Source organism: Melozone crissalis, unplaced genomic scaffold, assembly GCF_028551555.1.
Source record: "Melozone crissalis strain CALT ecotype California unplaced genomic scaffold, PUWL_Pcris_2 ptg000012l_1, whole genome shotgun sequence".
NCBI lineage: Eukaryota > Metazoa > Chordata > Aves > Passeriformes > Passerellidae > Melozone > Melozone crissalis.
The window spans coordinates 3,168,799-3,191,899 of record NW_026535790.1 but is presented as its reverse complement, the minus strand read 5'-3'; the positions used below and the strand labels follow the sequence as shown (position 1 = coordinate 3,191,899).

The 23,101-nt window shown below is 52.3% G+C and overlaps 1 protein-coding gene across 2 annotated transcripts in view; it reads right to left on the bottom strand.

The window, feature by feature from the left end:
• Window positions 1–123: 123 nt before the first annotated feature.
• Window positions 124–23,101, bottom strand: part of RHBDF1 (rhomboid 5 homolog 1) — a 36,458-nt gene continuing 13,480 nt past the window's right edge. Inside the window, exons 2-19 of one of the 2 annotated variants that reach the window (XM_054270984.1) lie at window positions 21,740–21,884; window positions 19,782–19,915; window positions 17,616–17,720; window positions 14,803–15,016; window positions 12,587–12,793; window positions 11,684–11,806; window positions 11,387–11,547; window positions 8,591–8,842; window positions 6,616–6,727; window positions 5,761–5,835; window positions 5,053–5,214; window positions 4,848–4,948; window positions 4,067–4,130; window positions 3,550–3,644; window positions 2,525–2,600; window positions 1,953–2,053; window positions 1,536–1,689; window positions 124–845 (exon numbers count right to left, since the gene is read on the bottom strand). In XM_054270984.1, the coding sequence (XP_054126959.1) occupies window positions 426–845; window positions 1,536–1,689; window positions 1,953–2,053; window positions 2,525–2,600; window positions 3,550–3,644; window positions 4,067–4,130; window positions 4,848–4,948; window positions 5,053–5,214; window positions 5,761–5,835; window positions 6,616–6,727; window positions 8,591–8,842; window positions 11,387–11,547; window positions 11,684–11,806; window positions 12,587–12,793; window positions 14,803–15,016; window positions 17,616–17,720; window positions 19,782–19,915; window positions 21,740–21,862 (2,679 nt within the window). In that variant the 5' untranslated portion in view covers window positions 21,863–21,884 and the 3' untranslated portion in view covers window positions 124–425. The remainder of the gene's footprint in view (window positions 846–1,535; window positions 1,690–1,952; window positions 2,054–2,524; window positions 2,601–3,549; window positions 3,645–4,066; window positions 4,131–4,847; window positions 4,949–5,052; window positions 5,215–5,760; window positions 5,836–6,615; window positions 6,728–8,590; window positions 8,843–11,386; window positions 11,548–11,683; window positions 11,807–12,586; window positions 12,794–14,802; window positions 15,017–17,615; window positions 17,721–19,781; window positions 19,916–21,739; window positions 21,885–23,101) is intronic. The other variant, XM_054270985.1, reaches the window with a different exon arrangement.

Here is a 23,101-nt window from a genome sequence, read left to right as displayed (position 1 = left end):
TGTGGATGTGTATCTGGCTGGTTTGGGTGCTCCACAGGGTACATGAAACAGCAGGAGTGAGATTAAATAACAAAGGTAGGCACAGACTACTCAGAACAATTCACAGTAGCTAAAACGCTACTCACCGTTTAATCACCACCTTAGCAGTAGTAAACAACTCTGGTTAAAAATGTAGTATTGAAACTAGTGTAATAAAAATAATGGCAGCAGAAAAGGTTCAATACAATTGAACAAGGCACAAACGTTCTGTTTTTCAGAGTCTTCTGAGATAAGGCAAACCATGCCTGCCAAGTGCTAAGGGGACAGTTTAAATTAACCACGGGCAGGGTTAGAAGTGTCATTGGATTAGAGGCTTTGTCCCCCTGGCACAGCAAATGCAAAGACAGTCCATCTCCAGGGCCTGCTCGAGAAGGCAGTCTTTGCTGTCAGTGGAGCTGTGCATCCAGGTCGTATTTCTCGCAGAATTTGTCTGTGAAGGGTATACAAGTGAGGAACTCGCACCACTCGCACTTGATGGGGTAGAAATAGAACAGAATCACCAGTCCTGAGAAGAGTGCAATGAAGATGAGCTGGAAAACTATAATTTGGCATCGTTTCCTATACAAATCAAACTTCCCAAAGCTAATGTAGGGCAGGAAGGCAAAGGAGAGGAAGAAACCACTGATAAATCCTGAAATGTGAGCGAAATTATCGATCCAAGGCAGGAGGCCAAAGGCAAAAAGAAAGAGCACCACAGCCAGCAGCTTGAAGAAAGCCCTCCATGGGCGTGCCAGGATTTGCCAACTCTGGAAGAGCTCCACAAAGAGACAGGCCAGAATTCCAAACTGGGATCCTGCAGGGCCAACCTGCAGAAGAAGAGCATTACAGATAATGTCAGGCTCGTGCCACCTGCCTGGCCCCTGCAGCCAGCTCCAGGAGTTAGTTACTTCTTACTCAACTCCTGTTCAGTGGTTCTTGGCAAAGAGACTCTGCAACTTCATCCATATAATGGGGTGCTAGGAGTAAAGGGGCCTGGTTGGATTTAGGATCAAGGTGTGAGGCCAGAACAGACTGAGGAGGGCAGATCTGGTTCAAGTTTCCACAGGGGAGAAGCCCTTGAAGGCAGTCTCCTGGCTCCCCCCACCCACCATGAAGTTTTCCTTATGAAAGGAGCTGGAAGGCTCCAGCCCTGCAGTGTCCTGTGGGCATGGTGAGCTCTGCTCTGCCACTCTCAGGTGGAGGGTGTGTGACACCACACTTGATTCCACACTTGATGCCTGGGTCCTCTCTGACCCCATGGCTGGACAATCCCCCATCTGTTAGGAGAGACAGCCTTTTTCCTGCAGCCAGCCCAGGCCAGGGACTTGGACAGCCCATGGTGCCTGGGGGATGGTGCTGCTCAGCAGTTAAATGACGGTGTGGTGCCATCTTTGAGTGCCAAGGCTGCAGTGCTGAGCCCAGCTCTGGTGGCTCTGCCTCAGCCACAGGGGCACAGGCATGTAGAGAAGGGTTGTGCTCAGGGCAAGTTACCAGAACCCTGGCTGCAGGAGACCCACCTCTGCTCTGTAGGGTAGGAATATTGCACTGGCAAGGTTGCCAGTGATGCCACTGAGCAGGTAGATGATGGAGATGCGGTGCCATCCTGCCAGCTTCTCCAGGTCCCGCAGGATCGTCATTTGGAAACACACTGAAACCAGACAGTGCAGGATCCTGCCAAGTGCAGATACAGGAGCTGAAGCAGCAGCCACTGAAGTCACCCCTGTGCTCATGTTCTGTCCCCAGCCTCGCTCAGAGTCCCTGCTCTGGCCTTAGCCATGCTGCTAATCCCTCCCAACAAACACAGGATGGCAAACCTTGGCAGAGAGCACAGCTCAGATCCCTGTGTCCCCACGAGGGACAGCCACAGCCCTCACAGCAATCCCCAGGCTGAGGGTGTCCCCACCCCCAGGTGGAAGTTTCACACCTCTGCTTACCCAGCGTGGAGGAAAAGGGAGAGCCAGAGGCGGTAGAACTGGTCAGGGACTTCTGGGTTGAGGAAAGGAAGGAGCCCACAGACATCATCCATGCAGTGCACCTAGGGCAGAAGTGGGTGTGGAGAGGGGTCCTTCTCCAAGCCCAGGGCACACTGCACATAGCTCTGGAAGAGGGGCTCCCCTCCCACTTGTGTTTGAACCAAGTCCCAGGCTTTGTCTCCAACACAAATTTACACAACCCCATCCCTTCTCTGTGGCAGCTTTAAGCCCTCATTTTTCACCCCTGCACCCAGAGCTGAGGTATCTGCTTGCCCACGGAGCAGACTATGGGTCCTTCTCCCACTGCTGTCAGTGGCCCCATGCTGGCCTGTCACAGCTGCCAGCCCAAGTCCCAAACTGTCCCCAAATGGGGACAGATGCAGCCACCCCTGCCACTCCAGCCAGGAGCAGCAGGGTGGGATAGGGCAAAGGACTCCCACCTGATCTGCAGCACTGCCACCCCAGATCTGCCACGCTGCTGAGGGCACCTGGAGGGAGGAGGGCACCCACAGAACCCCCAGGTGCAGCCTCACCTGAGAGCAGAGCGTCGCCTCCTCGTGGAAATAGCCCCGCATGAATTCACAATACTCCCTGGAGGTAATTTCACACCTGCAGGAGGCACAAGTCACACATGGAAAGCACAATGGATCGTTCCTGAGCCCTCCCAGGCCACCCACTCTCCTTTTCCCATCCCATCCATGAGAACTGATGCCTTCAGCTGCCCCTGACATGCTGCAGTGTCACAGCAAAGGCACAAACACATTCCCATTTGAGCCCAGTGCCTCTCCACACACCCCTGCTGCTTCTCTCCTCCAGGAAAGCTCCACAGACCTGCCATGGCTCCAAGACAGATCCTAAAGCTGCTGTTTGGAGCTGGGAATAACCACCAGAGCCTGGGGAAGCTGTGTCTCAGACTGGGGGAGTTTTGTGCCTCTGCAGCTGGCAGAGGGGAAGGGGGGTTATGTCAAGAGTGTCCTGGTCATGACCCTCAGGGACAGAGAAACTCTTTGGGGCAACACTCATTTTTCTCCCTAGCAGGGAAAGCCAAGCCCAAGCACTGGGTTAGTAATCTAGCTCAGGGATAACATGAGAAAAACAGAATCTTCCTCTTTTGCAAACCCAGAGTGGGCCATTTCCTGGCACCTCCTTTGAGTGCCCAGGGACTGCAGGCTGGGGACAATGGAGCCTGTCAGGAACAAGCTGGCCATTCCTAAGGAAAAGTGCAGGACTTCCCAGCAGAATAGTTCAATCCCTCCAAACTGGTACCCAAATCCCTCCAAACTGGTATTCAAATTCCTCTATACTGCAGGAGCAGCTGAGTGAGATACCCTGCTGTGCCAGCCTCAGGCTGGCTGCTAACTCCTGCTCATCCCAGACTCCTGCTCCACCTGGGAGTCCTGTCATGGCTCTGTCCAACTCCCCTTCCCAGCAGGGCTCTGGGCTGTGTGTGGAAAGGACAAGGAGGGCAATGGCTGTGTCTACAAGCTGAAAGGGCCCCATGGTGTTGGTGTTGGTCTCACCCCAACACCCAGCCCCTCCATAGAGGAAAACTCACTACCTTCCCTTGGTCCCAATGCAGCAGGGCCGGCCTGTAATCACACAGTCCATGTGGAGGTGGTTGGTGTAATTCCCAGCACTGTTTTTTGTGCAGATCTGGAAAACAACATCAGGCTGCAGTCAGACAGCCACAGCTTTGCTTGCTGGCTGGGTAAAATCAAACCAGCCCCTTGGGGAGAAGCCAGATCCCAGACACAGCTCCCTGTGACAGCAGGACGGTGCCTGATACTCTATCTGCCTGAGCATCAGTTGACACCTCCTCTCCAGCCCGAGGCTGGGCTGGTTTCCATCTCCCTGTTACCCTGACAGGATCCAGGGCTTTAGCTGGCACAGGACAACTTCTGTTGTTCTGTCTTGGCTGGGCAGAGCACGGCTGCCCTGAGCTGGTGTTTGTGACAAGCAGCAGAAGCTGCACCAGAAGCCCTGCCCTCCCAGCAGCACAGCTGAGCCCTGCACAGTGGGATGCAAATGCCACATGGCAGCTGCCCATGGCACACTGTCCCCCTGGCCATGCTCACCGGCCACTTGGTGATGTCATCTGGCCACTCGTGGGGCTCCATCGAGGCTGGCTGCTCACACACCCTGCAGCAACAAAGCACACGTCAGCCTGAGAAACACCTTTCCCCAGCACCAGGTAGGATTCCCACACTCTGCCTGTGCCCATTCCACAGCTCCTTGTGTCCCTGGGTGCTGACACTGACACACCAGACCAGATCAGCCAAGGCCATGCTGGTCACAGCCTCAGCCTCCTTCCAGCAGAGACACAAAGGCACAGAGCACCCAGCTGCCCAGCAACAAACTGGATCCCTTCCAGGTGGACACACCCCAAGGGCAGGAACTGAGCTGGTTTCAGCTCTACATCAGCCACAGTGACTGTGTCAGGGCAGCCAGCAGCTGGCTGGGCTCCTGGACAGAGGGGTGCTAGGCTTGGGACTGCTGCTCCCCAAGCAGGGGATTGTGCAGGGAGCAGGTGAGGACAGGCAGAGGGTTCAGGAAGGCACCCAAGACTCTCAGGCTTAGTAAATTTTAAATTATGTTTTTAGAAACAGTCACAGTGGCTGAAGAACAGGGTTAAGAGCAGCTCACAACAGGCTTCTGTTCAGGTGAGCAGCCCACAACAGAGACCAGGGGTGAGCAGAAATATGATCGCATCCTGCATCAGCCTCCCCTGCAGTGTAGGACATTGCTGCCCACACCCCTCCAGAGCTGCTGCTGCCTCATCCAGCAATCCACTGCCCTGGGACTGACTGCACAGCAGCCCTGTCCCCCGAGGATGGCAGCAGGGCCAGCAGGACCTACCTGGGGTCCTGATGACACACAGAGCCAAACTGCCGCTTGTTCCCTGCCAGCATCGGCGTGCTGGGGTGATGGGGCCACTTCACCCACACGGCCAGCGTGGACTGCGGGAGAGAGGAGAGGTGTCACCAGGAAGGCCAGGGGGAGAAGCAGGAGCAGAAGTGGCCCTGAGGCTGCAGGGCTGGCAGGAGCAGGGCCATGCACTCACTGAGCACTCCTCCTCCGAGGTCTGCACGCAGCCGGACTTGTCGTTGCGCACGCAGCACGCCGAGTGCTTCTCCTTCTCGCGCTTGGCGCTGATGAAGCTGTGCACCTGCTGGTCCTGCCTCATGCACGGGGAGAACTTGGCCCCCAGGTGGATCAGGGCCTCCTGCCAGACATGGAAACACTCAGCTCAGCCAAGGCAATCACTGCCTGGGCAGAGCAGGCTGGGGGAGCTGCTGGGGTAGCCCTATCCAGGCCCAAGGGCCAGGGACAAGTCCTGCATGGTGAAGCCCAACACACACCATGCACATTTCCATATTTGCTTTGGAGACAGGTCCAGAACAAAAGCTCAGGGATTTCTTTGCCCATAGCCCCAGAAAAGGCCAGCAAAATGGCTGGGAAAGAAAACTTTGAGACATTTTCTCTTCATTTTTGTGTTTCCCAGGGGAATGGCATCAGGAAAGCTGTCACACACCATACAACTCCTGCATTTTTTCTAACCCCATGCTTGTCTTTGTAGGAACAGGGTCCAAGGTCCATCCCAACCTCCAGGCACCCCACTCTACAGGGTAGTTGTGGGCTGGGAGCACTGCTGCTCCCTGACAGTGACAGCAGATCCCTGAGCTCCATGCAGCAGAGGGCTCTGGTCCATGGGGTGGCACAGCTGCAGAACAATCCCCCACCCACCAACAGTCCCACCAACAGCACTCACTGAGCTGGGGCCGATCCAGAAGTTTTCCTGCTGAACATATTTGACATTTTCATAAACCCCTCTGTTTCTCAAGACCTACAAGGAGAGAAAGCAAGAGCCCTGTGAGCTCCAGTCCTCAGGGACTGGTGAAATCCGGCCCCAGGATGAACAGGAATCCCCACAGCCAAAGACAGAGCCCACAACTCCCTCCATCTGTTTTTCTGCAGCCATCAAGGTGTGGGCACCTTCAAGTTAAGGTTTTATTCAAAATGTCTGTCTTTGTCTGCTTCAACTTTCAAGAAATCCCAGGGCCTGGAGCCCTTGGAGTGGCCTGAGCCTGCACAAAGCTGCACAGAGCTGAGCAGCACAGGCAGCACCCAGAGGCAGTGTAGGCCCAGGTGCTCTGAAAGCTGTCAGATATGCAGCTGAGAAGCTCCCCAGGCATCTCCTGCATGGAGCAGGGACATGGCTGCAGAGATATCTGTACCCCAGAAACCTTTAACAATGTGTGGGAAGGCTAAAAACAGCTTCAAATCAGCTCCCAAAGTCAGACAGACAAGTCAGTTTTGCCCCTGGCAGAAGCAAAATCCTGCAACTGTAGTAAAAACTTAGGTTTGAAGTATTTCCCTGCCTTGATCATCCTGGTCTCCACCAGGAGGGGAACAAGCTGTTTGGAAGCTTTGTGCCAGATAAAATCTGACATCAGGGAGCTGCAGGAGGGACAGAAGGGGGTGTGGGGGCTCCCAAGGACCCTGCAGGCACTCCCCAGGCTGGACAGCAGGCACCCAGCCAGGAAGGCAAGGAGCCACAAGCTGTGACACAACAGCTGAGGGCTAAACTCACTCACACTCGAGGCATGTCAGGGGCATCACTTACTGAATCAACAGTTTCGTGCTGTGAGAACCCCACAGGGGCGATGCCGTAGATGCACACAGCGAGGATGGTGATGAGGGAGTGCACAAAGGTGACCCAGTAAGTGAAGAAAGGCCTGCAAGGAGGGAAGGGGAAAAGATCAGAGTCAGAAACACAGGCATGTTACATCTGCTAACAGAACAGAGGGGAAAAGCTGCTGTTTTCCCCCAGAAACATTGCCAAAATCTGGGTACACAGCCAGGATCACCGAGGAGTGCTCAGGACAGGAGGCAATAACCTGTTTACTCTGACTCCCCCATTACCCTGGACAACCACCCTTTCTCAACAAAATATCCATGGGAACATCAAAGCCCAATGCTGAATTATGCTGTGTTTCTGAAATAATGGCTCTAGGGGAATGCCCAGAGGCAGGGACAGCTGAGCCCTGCTGTTCACCACAGGACAGTGCTGGTGGCACAGAGACCTCGGTCCCTCCAGGCAGCAGAGACACAGACACACTGTGGGGAGCTGGGTGAGGCCCCAAACTGCTGAGGACACAAACACAGCTGCAGCTGGCTCTGCTCTCCCAGGGACAAAGATGGGGGCACAGCAGCACCCCGAGTTCCCCAGAGCCAGCAGCAATCCCTCGCTCAGCAGCTCATGGGTGTGAAAACTCAGGGCACTCCAATATTTCTCTCTCTGCTCTGGGGTGTCCTGACCCCCAGGGCAGCACTGACTTTGACCCTCATTCATGGAGAAAGTTTCCTAGACTTCAAGAATTACTAGAATCCACAAAAGTGTGAAACAGACTATAGAGAGTAGTGTATGTGTATCACTTGGTGAGAAATTTAGCTTTTGGGATTTTTAGTATGTTGTGGATGGAAGCAAGATAGAGGGCACAGGGTGTCATCCTAGGTTTTTTTTCATGCTTTTTCTTTCTTCTTCTTTATGGGTTTGGGTGGCATTTTGTAATTGGACAGAAAAGTCCCCATTGCAGCTCTTTGGGATCAGTTATTGGGTTAAAAGGGAAATAATCTAGGTGTCAGCTCTTAATTGAATAGTTCAGTATTAAAAGACCTTGTAAAAAGAGATTGTTGGCCATTTTGTGCCTTCTAATGAAAAGCTGCCAAACTCATAGTAGTGAGACTGTTTTACTGATAATAAATAATAAACACCCGAGTCTGAACATGAATTAATGTCTCAAGTGCCTTCAATCCAGACCTAGAAAAACCCGTGACTGGTACCTGTCACAGACATATTTTATGAAAAATCCTTTTGCTAGGATCTTTTCTCCTGAGAAGCTGAAAGGCCTCAGAAACAAAACATAAAAAATAATTATCTGATGCTGTGGAATGCAACAGGTGCATCTTTGATTGGTCTCATGTGGTTGTTTTTTAATTAATGGCCAATCATGGTGAGCTGGCTCAGACTCTCTGGTCAGTCACAAGATTTTATTATCATTCCATTCTTTTCTTTGCTAGTTTTCTGATGAAATCCTTTCTTCTATTCTTTTAGCATAGTTTTAATATACCATTTCCTTTTGTAGTCCTTTTTGTACAGTGGGAATATGGTGGCCTTGGAATGTGCTTTCTTGTACAATGTCACGTCATCATGGAACATGACAAGAATAGTGGAGAGTAGGCCTAGAATAAGGAGTCATGGGGAGTTGTAGTGGAATCATATTGTTAGTCCTGAGGTGTTTAGGAGAGCAGTGGCTGCTCCTAGGATGGGTCAGGAGCTAGGGTCTACTATGTGATAAGAATGTGCTTGGTGTGCCATTGAGAGTTAGATATTTTCTTGTCGGTAGAGGCTCCGTAGGAGTAGGAATTTTATTTTCTTTTAATGTAATATATATCATAACATAATAAATCAGCCTTCTGAAACACGGAGTCAAGATTCTCAACCCTTCCCTGCCAACACCACCACGTTTGGTGACCCCGAGTGAGGAACACTCCCACAAGTCCCCCAAAACGTGGAACCCCGTGAGCGCAGCTCCCACCTGTGGTCATCCATGTCCTCGATCTGCCGTTTGACGTAGCTGTCGATGCGCTTGCGGTAGGTCCTGTTGGTCAGCTTGCCCACCATGCCCAGCCCGTAGGGCCTCTTCTCCTTGGCAAAGAGCTTCCTGACGGGCACGGCGATGCGCTGCCCGCGCCGCTGCGGGCTCACGCTCACCACCTCCTGCCGCAGGCGCACCTTGGGCTGCGCCAGGGCCCCGTCCTTCTGCTTCCTCCAGCCGCGCTCCAGGGGGCTGAAACAAAAGCAGGACACAAGTGGGGACCAGCCTTTGCGTGGCCTTTGGTGGCAGCAGGGTCCCATCCCCTCCAGGCTGGGCAGCAGCTGATGGCAGAAAGCACAGCAGTGGGGACCAGCCTTTGCATGTACTTTGGTGGCAGCAGAGCTTCTGTCTGTGCCACCCCCTCCAGGCTGGGCAGCAGCTGATGGCAGACAAGGTGCCCTGAAGTGGGAGCTGTATTTCAAGGGGTTGTACAGAGCCAGGAAAGGAAAGCACAGAAGTGGCAGAAAGCACAGAAGTAGGGACCAGCCTTTGCGTGGTATTTGGTGGCAGCAGAGCCTCTGTCTGTACCACCCACTGATGGCAGACAAGGTGTCCTGAAGCTGTGTTCGAAAATCTTACACACAGCCAGGACAGGAAAGCACAGAAGTGGCAGAAAGCACAGCAGCAGGTAGGGACCAGCCTTTCCATGGCCTTTGGTGGCAGCAGAGCCTCTGTCTGTGCCACCCCCTCCAGCAGCCCTGAAGTGGGAGCTGTATTTCAAACGGTAACACAGAGTCAGGACAGGAAAGCACAGAAGTGGCAGAAAGCACAGCAAACACACAGAGAGTGGCAAAAGTCTGCTGTGCCAAACTAAGCCCCACCACGGAGGAGCTCTTGAGGCTTTAAAGTTGCAGCCTGTTGGGCTGCAACAGGCACCTCTGCAGCCTCAGGTGCGTCTGCTTCCTCCCCTACTCCAATCCTCTTACTCTGCCCTCTGCTATGAAATGCAAGTGGAGTTTAGCTCAGCAGTGGAAATATCCATCTTTAAATGTCACTTCAATATCTCACTTCAATGTCACTGGACTGGCAAATTGGACAAAAGTGAATCCAAGCAGCTTCCCAGACCAAGAAAGCAGCACTGCCACAGGCTGCAAGCTGTACCAGCTACCTCTCCCAGTCTCTCTTCCATTCCTCCCTTATTTGTAACAATGTGTGCATTTTTCAGAATAAAGCAAAGCAGGCTTCAAAATACAATAAAAATCCCAAGTACCCTGAACTAAAACAAGGCTTTCCTGTCAAAATAGATCTGATGAACATTGCACAGGTTACTGGTGAATAACACCTACTTTTTAAGTCTCCATCACATTCAGATAAATTTGTATTTCCTTGCTCTTAGACAGCAGAGTGAAGGTCACATCTGCAGCAGTCAGACCTGACCAAAAAAACCCAACTCCCTCCCATTTCCCCCTCCTCATTGCGTGCAGGAGGCATGCTCCTGACACCTGCTCCAGTCCAGTGTACCCCCTCTGGCTCCCCAAATGTCCCACTCTGCACAAAGACAGTGCCTGTCAGAAGTGCTGAGAGAAAACAGACAACCTTTCTTCTGAAACATGACTGGAGTATCTGGAGAGATCATGACAGCTCTGAAGTACAGGCAAGCAGCAGCATAAGGGAGAATCTGAACCTCTGGAGCCAAAATACTGCTGGAAACTTCAGCTCTTTTCATATTGCACCTTGCAATATGAAAGAAGATGCATTTGAATATCCCAACTTCCCCTTGGGAAGTCCTTCTGCAGCAGCAGATGCAGGTTCCACTGCAGCCTGCTCTTGCCCAAGAGGTCAAGTGGTTTCTGTGGGGTGGACATGCTGCTTCCCAGTGTTTGCAGTGCTGGAAATCTCCCCATGCCCAAACAAACCTCACCACGTGAAAGGACACCCAACTGTGACTCTGATAACAGCTCTCTGAAGGGTGAAAAAAATGTATTTTCCTCAAGAAATAAAACTATTTAAGGAGATTTAAAGGGAACCAAGAAGACTGAAACCATCTCAGAGGAGTGACAACAAACTCCCACCATTTGTGCTTCCCCTTATGTTAAACACAGTGAAGTTCTTGGAAACACTTGAAGGGAAAGTGCCAGCACAGCAAGACAGGCTGAGAGCAGCAGAACCACAACAAGGACCTCCCTGTCTGCTCCATGTTCACACCCAGCAGAGCTCTCTGCTGGGGTGAGCTGACTCGGAAGCAGCACAGAGCAATTACTCAGTACCAGTTACTCAGGTGGAAAAAATCCAGGCACACAGAACAGCACCACCCACATATTTGTAGGGCTCTCAGCACCAGTGCCACACCTTTCTCTCATTTCAAGTGAGGAATGCAGCCCAGCTTGACACTCTGCAATGCTTCACCGCTCCTTGGAGCATGAGAACAGTTATTGGTGACTGTGGCAATGGCAACAGCTTTCTCACTTTTGCTCTCCATAGCCAAAGGCTGGGCCCTCAGCATCCTCACAATTGATTTAAAGTGCCTTTTGCTTCCTCAAGGCATGATACAATCTCTGAAACACATTACTATGAAGCTGGAAGTTGCTGGAGTGACTGCAGAAGTGGCCTCAGAGTCACCTTTCACATCATGGGTAGCTGGGGCAGGAGGTCTTCAGCTGGATTTAAAGAACACCCATCCCTGCACTGCTCTGAGCTCTGCACCAAGCACCCACACCACTCACATCTTGGCTTCCCCACTCCAAATGGGTTGGCTACCCCATGCTAAGCTTTGGCAGCTACCATGAAGATACTCACAGTAGTAAGTGGCTTCTTTCAAGCTCATTTTTGTCCAAAGCACCTCCCGTGAGATCTGTCTGATCTGGAGGTTTCACCTCTGCATCTTTGATCGCAGCTTCTGACGGCGACTCGAACACTTCATCGGGGTAAGTGGAGAGCTCCTCATGAAGGACTCCTTCCTGGGCAGACAGACAGCAGCCCCATCAGAAGAAGCCAACATCCCCCTTGGGACTGCTGCTCTCTGCAACACACAGTCCTGCCAGAACCAGAGTCCTGCTCTGCCTTTGGCAGCACCACGCCAGACCTGCCCCTCACCCGAGCGAAGAAGGACGTGTCGAGCTCATCTGGGAAATCCACCGTGTCCTCCTCCAGAAAGCTGGCGGGGGTGAAGCTGCGCCGCTGGGCCCTCCTCAGGGTGCTGTCCTTCACAGAGCGGCCCTGCAGCCAGGGACAGGGACATGGGGCACTGCCAGCACCTCACAAACCCACCCCAGCCAGGGCACAGGCAGCCCACGTGCTGAGCTTGGTTGGAGCACAGCAGATGTGATGTGTGACACCTTTCTGGTGAGACACACAGCTGTCACCCCACTTCTCAACCCACAGCATCCACCTCCAGCCTTGCCATGTGCTCCTCTAGCACATACAGTACAATGTGTCTGGCCAAACCACAGTGATGGCTGCTAATGGACACAGCAAAAAACATCACTGAGCCCAGGACAGCAGGCACAGGGCAGGATGGAGAGACCTTTTTCACCCACTGGAACCAAGAGAGTGGGTTCCCAGAGGCATATCCCAGAGGTGGGTTCTGTGTTCTCAGAGGCATATCCATGTCCTCAGTGGCCACACCAGGTGCCAATAATTAAATCTGAGCACCTATTGGTTTGACCACAGCATCCCAAAAAACCTCACTTCCTTTAAAACCAGGACACTTGTACAGCAAGAGCCTCAGGTATTTCTGCTCTTCCCTGGCTGCTTACCAGGTGCACACGGACCACCCAAAAGCCCAGACAGGCTGAACTGGACCTGCTAGAATGCCAAGACCCGTACCAAAACCAAACCAGCACCCCCACTTTCTTGCCAATCCTGCCTCCGGTACACATGACTGAAACCCACCAGGAGGTGACTCCATTTCCTCCTCTCCACCACAGCTCTCCCCACCCCTCTGCTGAGCATCTCCTTGCCCACATCCAGGGCAGAGACCCCTGCAGCAGGCAGTACCTTGACCAGCGCGGCGGCCGCCCGGAAGCTCATTTTGGCCACGGACTCGCGCTTGCGGCGCCGCGGGAGGCGGTTGAAGCCGGAGCGGGAGCTGGTGAAGGAGCACAGCGAGGTGGCCCCGGGGGTGATGGGCGTGTGGGGGATGCTGCAGCCGTCCGTGTCCTCGGCCATCCGGAACGCCCGGCCCCGCGCCAGGGGGTCGATGATCTGCCGAGAGGAGCAGCCCCGTCAGCCCAGCCACCCCCAAAGCCTGTCCTGCCAAACCTCCTCTCTCCTCCTGAGACCATGGCACAGGGATTGACCAGGAACCAGCCTGCAGGGACCAACAAGCAATTCTACAATAGGAATAACCTACTGTTTTGTTTTTTTTCTTTTGCTAGCATTGACTATTGTCAACCAGTCTGTTCCAGTGCCTCACATAAGACTCCAAACCTCCTCCAGCCCTTCCTAAGCTGTCACAGGCATCTTTTATGAAAAATCCTTTCCTTAGGATTTTTCCTCCTGAGAAGCTCAGGAACAAAATATAAACATTGATTATCTGCTGCTGTGGAATGCAATAGGTGGATCTGTGATTGGCCCATGTTGGTTGTTTCTAATTAATGGCCAATCACAGTCAGCGGGCTCAGACTCTCTGTTCGAGCCACAAGCCTTTGTTGTTCATTCCTTCTTTTTCTATTCTTAGCTAGCCTTCTGATGAAATCCTTTCTTCTATTCTTTTAGTATAGTTTTAATGTAATATATATCATAAAATAATAAATCAGCCTTCTGCAACATGGAGTCAGATCCTCGTCTCTTCCCTCATCCTCAGACCCCTGTGAACATGGTCACACTAAGCTCTTGGTTTCATTGTCTCCCATGCCAGTGAGCTCAACAGTCAGAGAATGTGCTGCCTAAATAGGAGTCTGAGAAATCCCTAAAAACAGAAATGTTCTTTCTTTAGTTAGTTTCCTTCCTGATACTGGGCAGCCCAGGACTTAAGCAGTTTCCTGTTATCCTGTTGAAACTATACTGTATATTTACATCTGCTTCCATTAATTAAATTTAACAGCTGGATAAAGCAGGCAAGCTTCCAGGAGCTGCAAGCCCTTCTTTGGGACTCCTCAGGCCAGTGCTCTCACTTATTCCAAACATACGAATCAACGTAATGAAAATATTGCCTTCAGCTACAAACCTTGCCTCTGTCCTTACATCATCACAGCTGTGGTTTCCATAAGACCTCTGTGCTTTATCCCAAGGTTTTACGAGCTTTTTTAATCCACAGTTGCACACTCAACAGGAAGCTTAATGGGCTCACACCTACTGACACCACGTTCTGATTTAATGTTAGCCCACATACAGCTCAACAATATTTCTAAGTCTCCTGTGAGCAAAGATTAGGTGCAAGACATTCAACAGAAAAGAAGACAACAAGGCAAAATGTGATTGAAAAAGGCACTACATTTTCCTCTGCTTTAGTGCTGCCACCAGGCTGCAGGTCACAGACTGACCTGCTTTGGAAGGAATTGTTTTCCCACTCACTCAGTAAAGCACAGCCATCAACCACACCAATTAGTGTCACTGAGAGGAGCAGTGGGAAGAGCTGGATATTGTGGTTAGTTCTGGTCACTGCATGTGCTCATTCGGGCCCTGCCCCCTTGGGTCACACTTAAAGGTAATGAGCAGGAGGCAGCACCAAACCCAGGTGCCCTTTGCAGACACTCAAAACCACTTCTGAGGAGCCATGAGCAGAGCTTTAGGACACTGATGCAAGAGACACTTTTCAAAGTCCTAAAATATAACCAGGTTTCCATGGGGACAGTAGCTGTGCTACAGCCTGCATTCTGCTTGGGGCAAGGCAAATGTCCCCAGTGATTCCAGCCCTGCTACTGCACATTTAGGTCCAACATAGCAGAACACAATTCTGTCCTTCAAAATGGCAGCAGAAAGCCTGAGCTGAGAGCTGCTGCTCATGCTGCACACCCCTGATCACCACAGTCACAGCATGACAAACACAGCTCTGAGCCACCACAACAGCTGAGGGATCTCAGCCAACAAGACTGGGGGAGAGAGAGCTGCCAAACTGTACCTGGGCCGTGAGAAGTGTCTGAGCACAGAGCCCAGACGTGTCGAGGCAGAGCTCAGCCCGCAGACAGGTCACGGCTGCCAACGCGCTGAACGCACCGAGCAGGGAGCTCAGCCATGGCCCTGCCTCTGTCCCTCTGTCCCAGGTCACTCACCTTCTGCATGCCCAGCTGGCAGGGCCCCACGTAGAGAGGAGGAGGGGTCTCTGTGCTTGTCAGGGAAATGTTGTCCTGGCTGGGCAGGTCCATCTCCCGGATGACCTGAGGCTTGAGCTTCCCGTAGCGCAGGCTGCAGTGCCGGAGGCTCTTCCTCTGCCATTTCTGAGTGGCATCGCTGTCTTTGCTCACCCCAAACCAGTCTGCTGTGCCTCTGAAAGATGCCAGCAGACAAGTGCTAAGGAGAAGGATGTTTGCTTGGACTGTGCAGGTGAAAAGACAAAGCCCTGGTGGTCACTTCCAGCCCACCCCAATTCAAAGACAGAACTCTTGCAGCTTCTCCTCAACCTGACAGATGCTGGCCAGAAATGCTTGACCATCAACAGCGTTCTGTCTCTTAGGACAGAAGAAAAATTACAGGAGATATTCACTGTGGGCAAAGGACAGTTTGTTCCGAGTTTTTCTAAACATAAAGGAAAAGAAATGGTACAGAAATTCAGAAAGTAACTTGGTGAAAGGTGTTTTTTTACTTTAAAAATCATCTATTGCAAACACTTACCATCTTCAGGCCAGCTCTAGATCCCTATTGTGAGACTGTATTGTTTCACAGCTCTGTGACTTGTCCCAAAAGCCACCAGAAATCTCTTTTCTCTCCCAGCCTCCCCTCCACACTCCCAGAACCTCCCTAACTTCCATCTCATGCTGCAGGGTCCCTAACCTCCTCTAGGGTAGCATAAAGAGCAACACTTGCTGCAGTTCTGGTCTCTGCAAAGGCAGACACACACACTTCTAATCTGCTGGTTGCAGAAGCAGGAGCACAAGGCTGCAGCCACGAGGCAGGTTTGCTGCCAAGTGCCTGCTGCCACAGAAGAGCAGTGGATCAGAAGCAAAATCCCAGGAAGGCAGGGAGGGATCAGGATAAGTCAGACTAAAAGCCTATTTCAAATCCTGCAGGACAGCTGGTACCCTAAACTTGCAGAGGTCATGGCAGCCCTGCCAAGCAGTTCCCACACCATGGCTGATCCATCCTCAAGAGATGACAAGCTGTCCCAGCCTACAGACTGGCCCAGGTGTTGAAACCTGAAAGTCCAAGCCAAATCCAAACCCGTGGCCTCAGCCCCCCTGCTCAGGGGCAGGATCTCCAGCTGCTGAGAAGACCTCACAGATCACAAAGTGAGCGTTAAAATACACACTGGAGTAAAGGCTGGGATAAATCTACAATTAGGCCACACATGAGAACTGAGACAGTGCACTCACTGGAGACAGGAAATTAATCCTGTGGTTTTGTACTCAAGCAAAAACCCCATAAACCAACAGGTGAAGGTGCTCTGCCACCATGTCAAAAGGTGTGTTGGAAATCCACAGCCTTGCTGGCTAAAACCCAAATGCCACCAGCAAGTCAACGTGCCAGCCTTTGGAGATGGGGCTATGTGAAAATCTTGGGGCACCTCTGTGCTCCCACAGACCCACATCTCCTTGGAGCAATCTTCCTCTCCATCCAGAGCAAAGGCCCAGGGCCAGCCCCTGCCCTGACAGACCCACCAAGCCCACAGCACAAACGTCAAGTTGCCAGTTGCTCTGGCACAACACAAACCTCACAGAACAGCCTGAGCACTCAGAGGGCTCCCCACAGACTGCTGTAACCAGGTTTTCAGCAGCAAGGTGACCTTGGGTGACAAGCCTGCACACGGGGCCTCAAAGGGAGAGGGGCTGAGGGTGATTTGGGCCCATATGAGCCTCAGAGACCTCCAAAACTGTGCTCCCACTGGTCTGGAAGGACAAGCCCCACCACAGCTGTTGGCACTGTGAGGAACACTCCAGAACTGCCAGAGACCACTGCTGGGCCAGGGCCAGGGTGAAGAGCTGTCCCACTCCCCCCTGATCATAGCCAAAATAATCACTAAAGAGTTTAGGGCACCCTGGGAAGATGCTGAATGCCTCTGTTCAGTTGGCATTCATTCACATCCTGTGGAGTCCCCAGGGCACTGTAACAACCAACATCAGAGTCAGATGTCACTCTTCTGCCACAATGACCCAAGCAGCCCTGAAAGCCCAAGGCCAAACACAAGCAGCCCCAAAGGTGTGACAGTGCCAGAGTGGCAGCTGGCCAAGGGCAGGATGGTAAGACAGGAATACAGGGCAGTAGGTCCAAGTCACACTGTCTGTCTGGTTTAAAAGTTTCCTAAGCTCCAGATTTGGAGTGATGGTCAATGGGCCCGTTGTGCCCTGGACTCCTGGAGTGGCTCATCTCCTTGGTGCTAAGCAAACAAAGACCTCCACCTCAAAAAGAAGACAATCACATTTGCATTAGAAAAAGCCATGATGTCAACAGGGAAAGAGTGGATGCTATATTCCATTCATCAGCTCTGAGCTCCTCTGGACCAACACAACAGCATCTGTTTGGTGCTGCTTCCTCTCCTTCCCCTCCTGCCCCAAGAAGGCTTTGGGGCCAACATATGCTGCACTGCTGCCAGCAAAGGCAGGCTGGGCTGAGGCTGCCCTGGGGAGATATTCCAGCTATGGTGAACACCAGGAGGTTGACAGCTTGTTAGGAAAGGCAGGAGGGAGTGAGGCTGGCGGGTGGACAGCTTGTTAGTCCATGCTACTTATTGACAGCTGCCTACACATTTAGTAGGAGTGACAATTGTTTTCTGTTAGAGGCACACATGAACTTTCTCACTCTGCCTGTCTGTAGGCCTCTTGGGCAGCCCTGGGAAGGCAATGTGCTCTCAGCAGCAGGCAGCCTCTGTGCAGTTCACAACAGCCCTGGCACACACATGCAGGGTGGGTGTCACACTCAGTGCTACCAGTACCTGAAGAACGATCGGGGCAGGGACTGGCGCTTTCGCAGGGAGCTCCTGCCCCCCCGGTGCCCACCCGCGGGCAGGGTCTGACTCCTCTGAAACCGAACCTGCCTGCTGCAAAGAAAAGAGAGCTGAGGGCAAGGAACCTCCAGGGCTCTGGGGAGGAGCAGCCACTGCATCTCCTTCCATAGCCCCATGGGCAGCAGTGGTGCCCCACTGCATGTGACAGCGGCCTGAGATGAGAGCACAACCTAAGAGAAACAACCAGGCTCAAGCCACACAGCAGCAGCATCTTTGAACCCAGGAGGCTGCTGAATCCTCTTGGTGCACCTGTGATGTGTGTCTCACATTGCTCTGGAAGGTACCAGGAGTACATCCCCCTCAGCTCCCCTGTAAGAACTGCCTTCTTCAGCCCAGACACAGCTACAGATTCCACAGCTGGCTTTGGACACCAGTGTGAAACCATGGAGGTGCCATCAGGCTGAGATATGATCTGCTTAGAAACAGGTGACTGGTGCCCTGACAGGATCTTGCCTGGTGAACAAGTCTATCTGTGGCCCATCTGCTGCTTTGCATGGACATCTCAGACACCCTGGAAGACTGGAAATGGTGTTAGATGCTTTCATATGAATCACTCCCATGCCTTGTTCTGGACTACACAGGCTTGACATTATGTTCATAGTTGATCTGTGTCCTCCAGGGAAGATGATACGGAGTCCTGCTGCAGTTTCACATTCTGTGTATTCTGAGGGCTGTCTTAAACAGAAAACTTGGCAGTCAGCCTTCCTGGACTCACAAAACAAATCCCAAAACACAATTTAGGGATGTATAGTCTGCATTCTCCACTGTATTCCTAGCTCTGCTAAATGGAAAACAGGGATTTAGGCCTTGATACTTTCCATTTCCCTGGCCTTGTTTCTGATCCACTCATTTCATGCTTTTATTGCCAGTGTTGTGTAATGTGTGCATCTCCTGCAGTTCTGCTCCTTGTTAAGTCCTTCCCAAAGTAAATCTGTCACAGTAGCACCAAAGCAGTTCACATTTCCTCACTCCCCTACATACAAACTGCATGTTGTGAGGACTTCTGGGACAGGTTAGCCAGGTTTTTCTACCCAGTGCTTCTTGTCAGGGCCTCCACAGCACCCTCCCAGGATATCCCCTCATCCTTGACGTGCTCTTGCCTAGCTGTCCTGGCAAGGAACACGTCAGGAGCAGGGAGGCAAGGGAGGAGGCAGTGTAGGTGTGCAAGGACAGCCTCAGCAGCCCCAGAGGCTGCCCACAGCCCTGAAAAGAGCAGACACCACTTCACAGGCTCAGCCCTCTCAACCTCACAAGAAGCAGGATCAGAGTGGGCTGATGCAGGAGAGCTTCAGCACCAAGGCAGCTGGGGAAGGTCTGAGGCAAAGGAAAACAGTGTGTGGGAGATGTCCCAGAGCTGGAAAGCTGCTCCTTTGTGAGGGGGCGAAGCCTGGCTGGCTGAAAGTACCCCTGACCCCTGGAGCTCCAGGGATGCTCCTGGGATCCAGGCAGGCCTGACACACTGCCAGAGACAGAAATGAGCCATCTCAGCAGAGAAGCTGGGAGAGCCACTCCCTCTGGGCAAACTGGGATAAGCCTTTGCCATGGTGAGGGAAAGAGCATCCAGCTCTGTGTGGCCATGTCTCCAGAGTCTCGTAATGACAACCCTTTGTAGGAGTGGGACACAGGACCAGAGCAGCCTCTCTCTGCTCTCCACCACCCCTCAGAGTGATCTCAAGGACCTGCCAGCGCTAGGAGCCAAGCTGCTGAGAGCCCTGCACAGCTCCAATGGGCTTCTGCCTCCCTCAGCAACCATGTGTTCTCAGACACTGCACCAAAGCACACCCAGCACACCCAACCTACAGTCACAGCTAAACATCAGGGCCTGACACATCCTGTTACTGAGAAACAGCCCCTCCAGGGCATGGGGGCAGCCAAAATCTGTCTGTAAGTGGCAAACACCATTCATTGTCCTGGTCACCAGCATCTTCCTCCCAGAACTTTCCTCTTCATGCACTACAGACAGTCTGTACAGCACCACTGGGCTTCTACACTGGGGACCAACCTGCACCCACCCTCGCACCACCTCCCAAGGCAATGAGGGACTGCAGGATGGCAGGACACAGTGCAGCAGGCCCCAGGAGCTCCGTGCCTCACCTCTTGATGGTCTGGGTGATGGAGGTCTGGCGCTGCAGCCCCGCTCTCCTGGCGGGGTCGTGCGGCAGGGACGGCGCGCGGCTGTTGTCGGCCGGCATGCTCACGCTGCGCAGGAACGCCTGGCGCCGCGTCGGCTGCGAGGGAAGGGAGGGAGCCAGAGTCAGAGATCTGGGCTGGGCACATCAGCAATGCAACATGGACTGCCTGAGCTCCTGCAGCACATCCTCCTGGCTGCTGGCTGCCCAAATCACGCCTTCCCAGGCCGCTCCACAAGGTCAAGAGAAACGCAGTCAGTGGGATTTGCTTCTTAAGTGGCTCTGGAGCTGCACTAAAAGCCTGTGAGAGCTGTGGGTGGCTCTGCAGCTGCTGCCTGGTGCAGCCTAAGCAAGCTGGGAAAGGCTTTGTTCATAGCCCAACATCCTGGGCACACTCACATGTCATGGCTAAATGTCACCTACCAAATGTGGCACAACTCACCACGCTGCTCTCAGCTCACACAGCTGCCTCTCCAGGGCTGCTCTGGATCACATTTTTATCAGCTCAGCAGAGACACCATGTCCCATTTGTACAGGGCAGCCTGAGCAGACTGCCCCTCTGGCAAGGGAAGCTCTGATCGATCCTCTGGTCAGACACTGTCTCTGCCTCAAGACTACTTCAGCCTCTCTAGCCCAGAAAGCTAATGATTTCCACTTACATTAACAGTTTTGATATCTTTTATGTAAAAGCAGTACATAGATACTCAGGCTGTAAGTCAGAGGTGCGCACAATGCACTCTTATCCTGATAGCCTGGGCTGTGCAGAGAACATCACTTCCACTAGTTTCCATCATAAGCACAGAGTGTCCCTCCAGGTGCCCAGCTGGATTTAGAGATTCCAGATAGGGCAAGGATCCATCAGAGCCTTAAATAATTCATTCAGAAAGTTTCAACTTGCACTGGTAAAACCCTGAACTCCACTTCTAATCCCTACAGACTGACCTCCAAACCCTTTCCTTTCAAGGGAAGACCAGAACCAAGATTTATCTGCCAGGAGCTGTCACGTAAGCAAAGTACATGTGAATCCCTGGATCACAGAATGAAGAAGAGGACAGTTCTTGCTGTTCCAAGTGCAATAGAAGTTCTGTCTTAACAGAAGCTTGTCCTCAGCCCCCTCCAGGGAAGCTCCATTTCTCTAATGACTAAACTTTTTTTCACATAAGTGACTGAACCCAGGCCCTGTGCACACCCATGGAGCTGAGCAACAAGAACCCTCTGGCTCTGCCTTCAGTGCACAGAGTCTCTGCTCCTGCAGCAAGGCCACACAAGCAGCCAGCATTCATACCCAGGTCTCATCCCTACAGCAGTTTTTAATACCTTGTAGCAGCTATTCCTGATATTCTCCCTGTCCCCAGCACAAATGAGGGTGTTTGACTGTCATGCTTTGCACTGCTCCTATTAACCTATCACCTCATCTCCACTTCAGCACTCCTCAATGTTATGTATTTCTCATCCCACGTGGTCCTCTTATGTTCCTCCTGCTGCTAACAGCTTTGTGTTGCCAGTAACTGTTCTTTGCTGTTGCTGATGAAAGTCTGTCATTATCTTGGCTATTCATAAGTCAGATTCATACCCTGCTCATTTCAGCACAAGCTCCAGCACTTCCAGGCCCTCATGCTTGTCTGGGAGGCCTTCAGTCCTCCAGTTCCCTTAAGAAATGCTTGTTTGAATACCTCACTCTCATATCCCACATCCAAATACTCACATCCACTGATGTGAGCACATCAGCCACCCACCCTCATCCCTCCCACATCCCCTTCAAGGGCAGTTAATTACTGCTCATAAATTTACTCAAAGGCTCTGCCCCTTCTCATGTGGCCTCACGACCTGCCATCACACGCTGCCTTTCCCTGATGGGGATCCCAGGCACAGGGATGCTCCCAGCACGTCCCTCCCCAGCTCCACAAACTCTCCCCCCTGTACCTGCACGGGCTGGAGGGGCTCCTCTGGCACAGGCAGGGGCACTGGCACCGGGATGTCCAGCTTTAGCCATGGTGGTTTCTTGCGCTGTAAACTGCTCGTGCTGTCGTGCCGCGCCTCCGACATCGTCCCACGCTTGTCCTCAGGCCTAGGAGAGGAGAGGAGAGACACCAGAGTCAGGAGGGAATCTGGCTCACCCCTCACAGCCCATGCTGGCAGGGTGAGCAGAGGGTTCTCCTCCCAGCACATGGGATGAATTCCCCAAGTGCCTCATGAGGGCTCGGGGGTCACGGCTTGTGCCCACACTGCTCATTCAGCACCTGACACTAAAGGACACAGAACCTCGAGCCAGATACAGGCACCGCAGTCACAAGTTTGAGCTGCGTCCCATTAAGATTTTTGCTGAGACTACTGTGAGATCCAGATTCCTTAAGAACAAGCCATGAATTAAATCTGTGTTGTGCACAGTAGATAAGTTTCTGGGTCTGTGGGTAACGCTTGCAGCTTGGCTGTAGGAAGGTACACTTGGCCACAAGAATGTATCTGGTGGGTGTACCAACCCAATATCATCCGTTCGGGAGATATTGTCTGGGTTTTTGATGATGGGGCAGAGAGTGTGATGTGAACTATCCTACACTTCATGGACTGTCTGATGGGGCACAGAGTGTGATGCATAGTTATACATACCCTGAAAGCATGAAGAAAACATGCGGGGGGTGGGGGGGGGGGGGGTGGGGAGGTGGGGGAGAGAGGGTAGAGTTTGGTGTTCCTGTAGTTAAATTTTGTAACAATGGTTTTTCACGCCATAGATCTTGGAGAGAGGCCAAGTAGGAATTTATGATAGAATTTGTTTTATTTTTAGGGTTGTGCTTTGTTTTAGGGGGGTTGGCAGTTGCATCTAACCCCTCCCCTTATTATGGGGGATGAATTCCCCAAGTGCCTCATGAGGGCTCGGGGGTCACAGCTTGTGCCCACGCTGCTCATTTAGCACCTGACACTAAAGGACACAGAACCTCGAGCCAGATACAGGCACCGCAGTCACAGGTTTGAGTTGCCTCCCATTAAGATTTTTGCTGAGGCTACTGTTGAGATCCAGATTCCTTAAGAACAAGCCATGAATTAAATCTTAATGAGATCTGGATCCAGACCAACCAGCTAAGTAACTGCAGTATCAAAAGCCACTGAGCTCCCTCTAAAACCAGCTTGTGACTCACCAACACCCTTTTCTGCCCACCCAAAGCCAAGCACCACACTTTCCAACCCACCCACCACTTAGCAATTAACAAGTGGCCATTTCTCATCGCTGTTTCTAACCTCTTTTAAATGTAGTGATTTTCTAGAAACATAATACAGTGCACAGAGCAA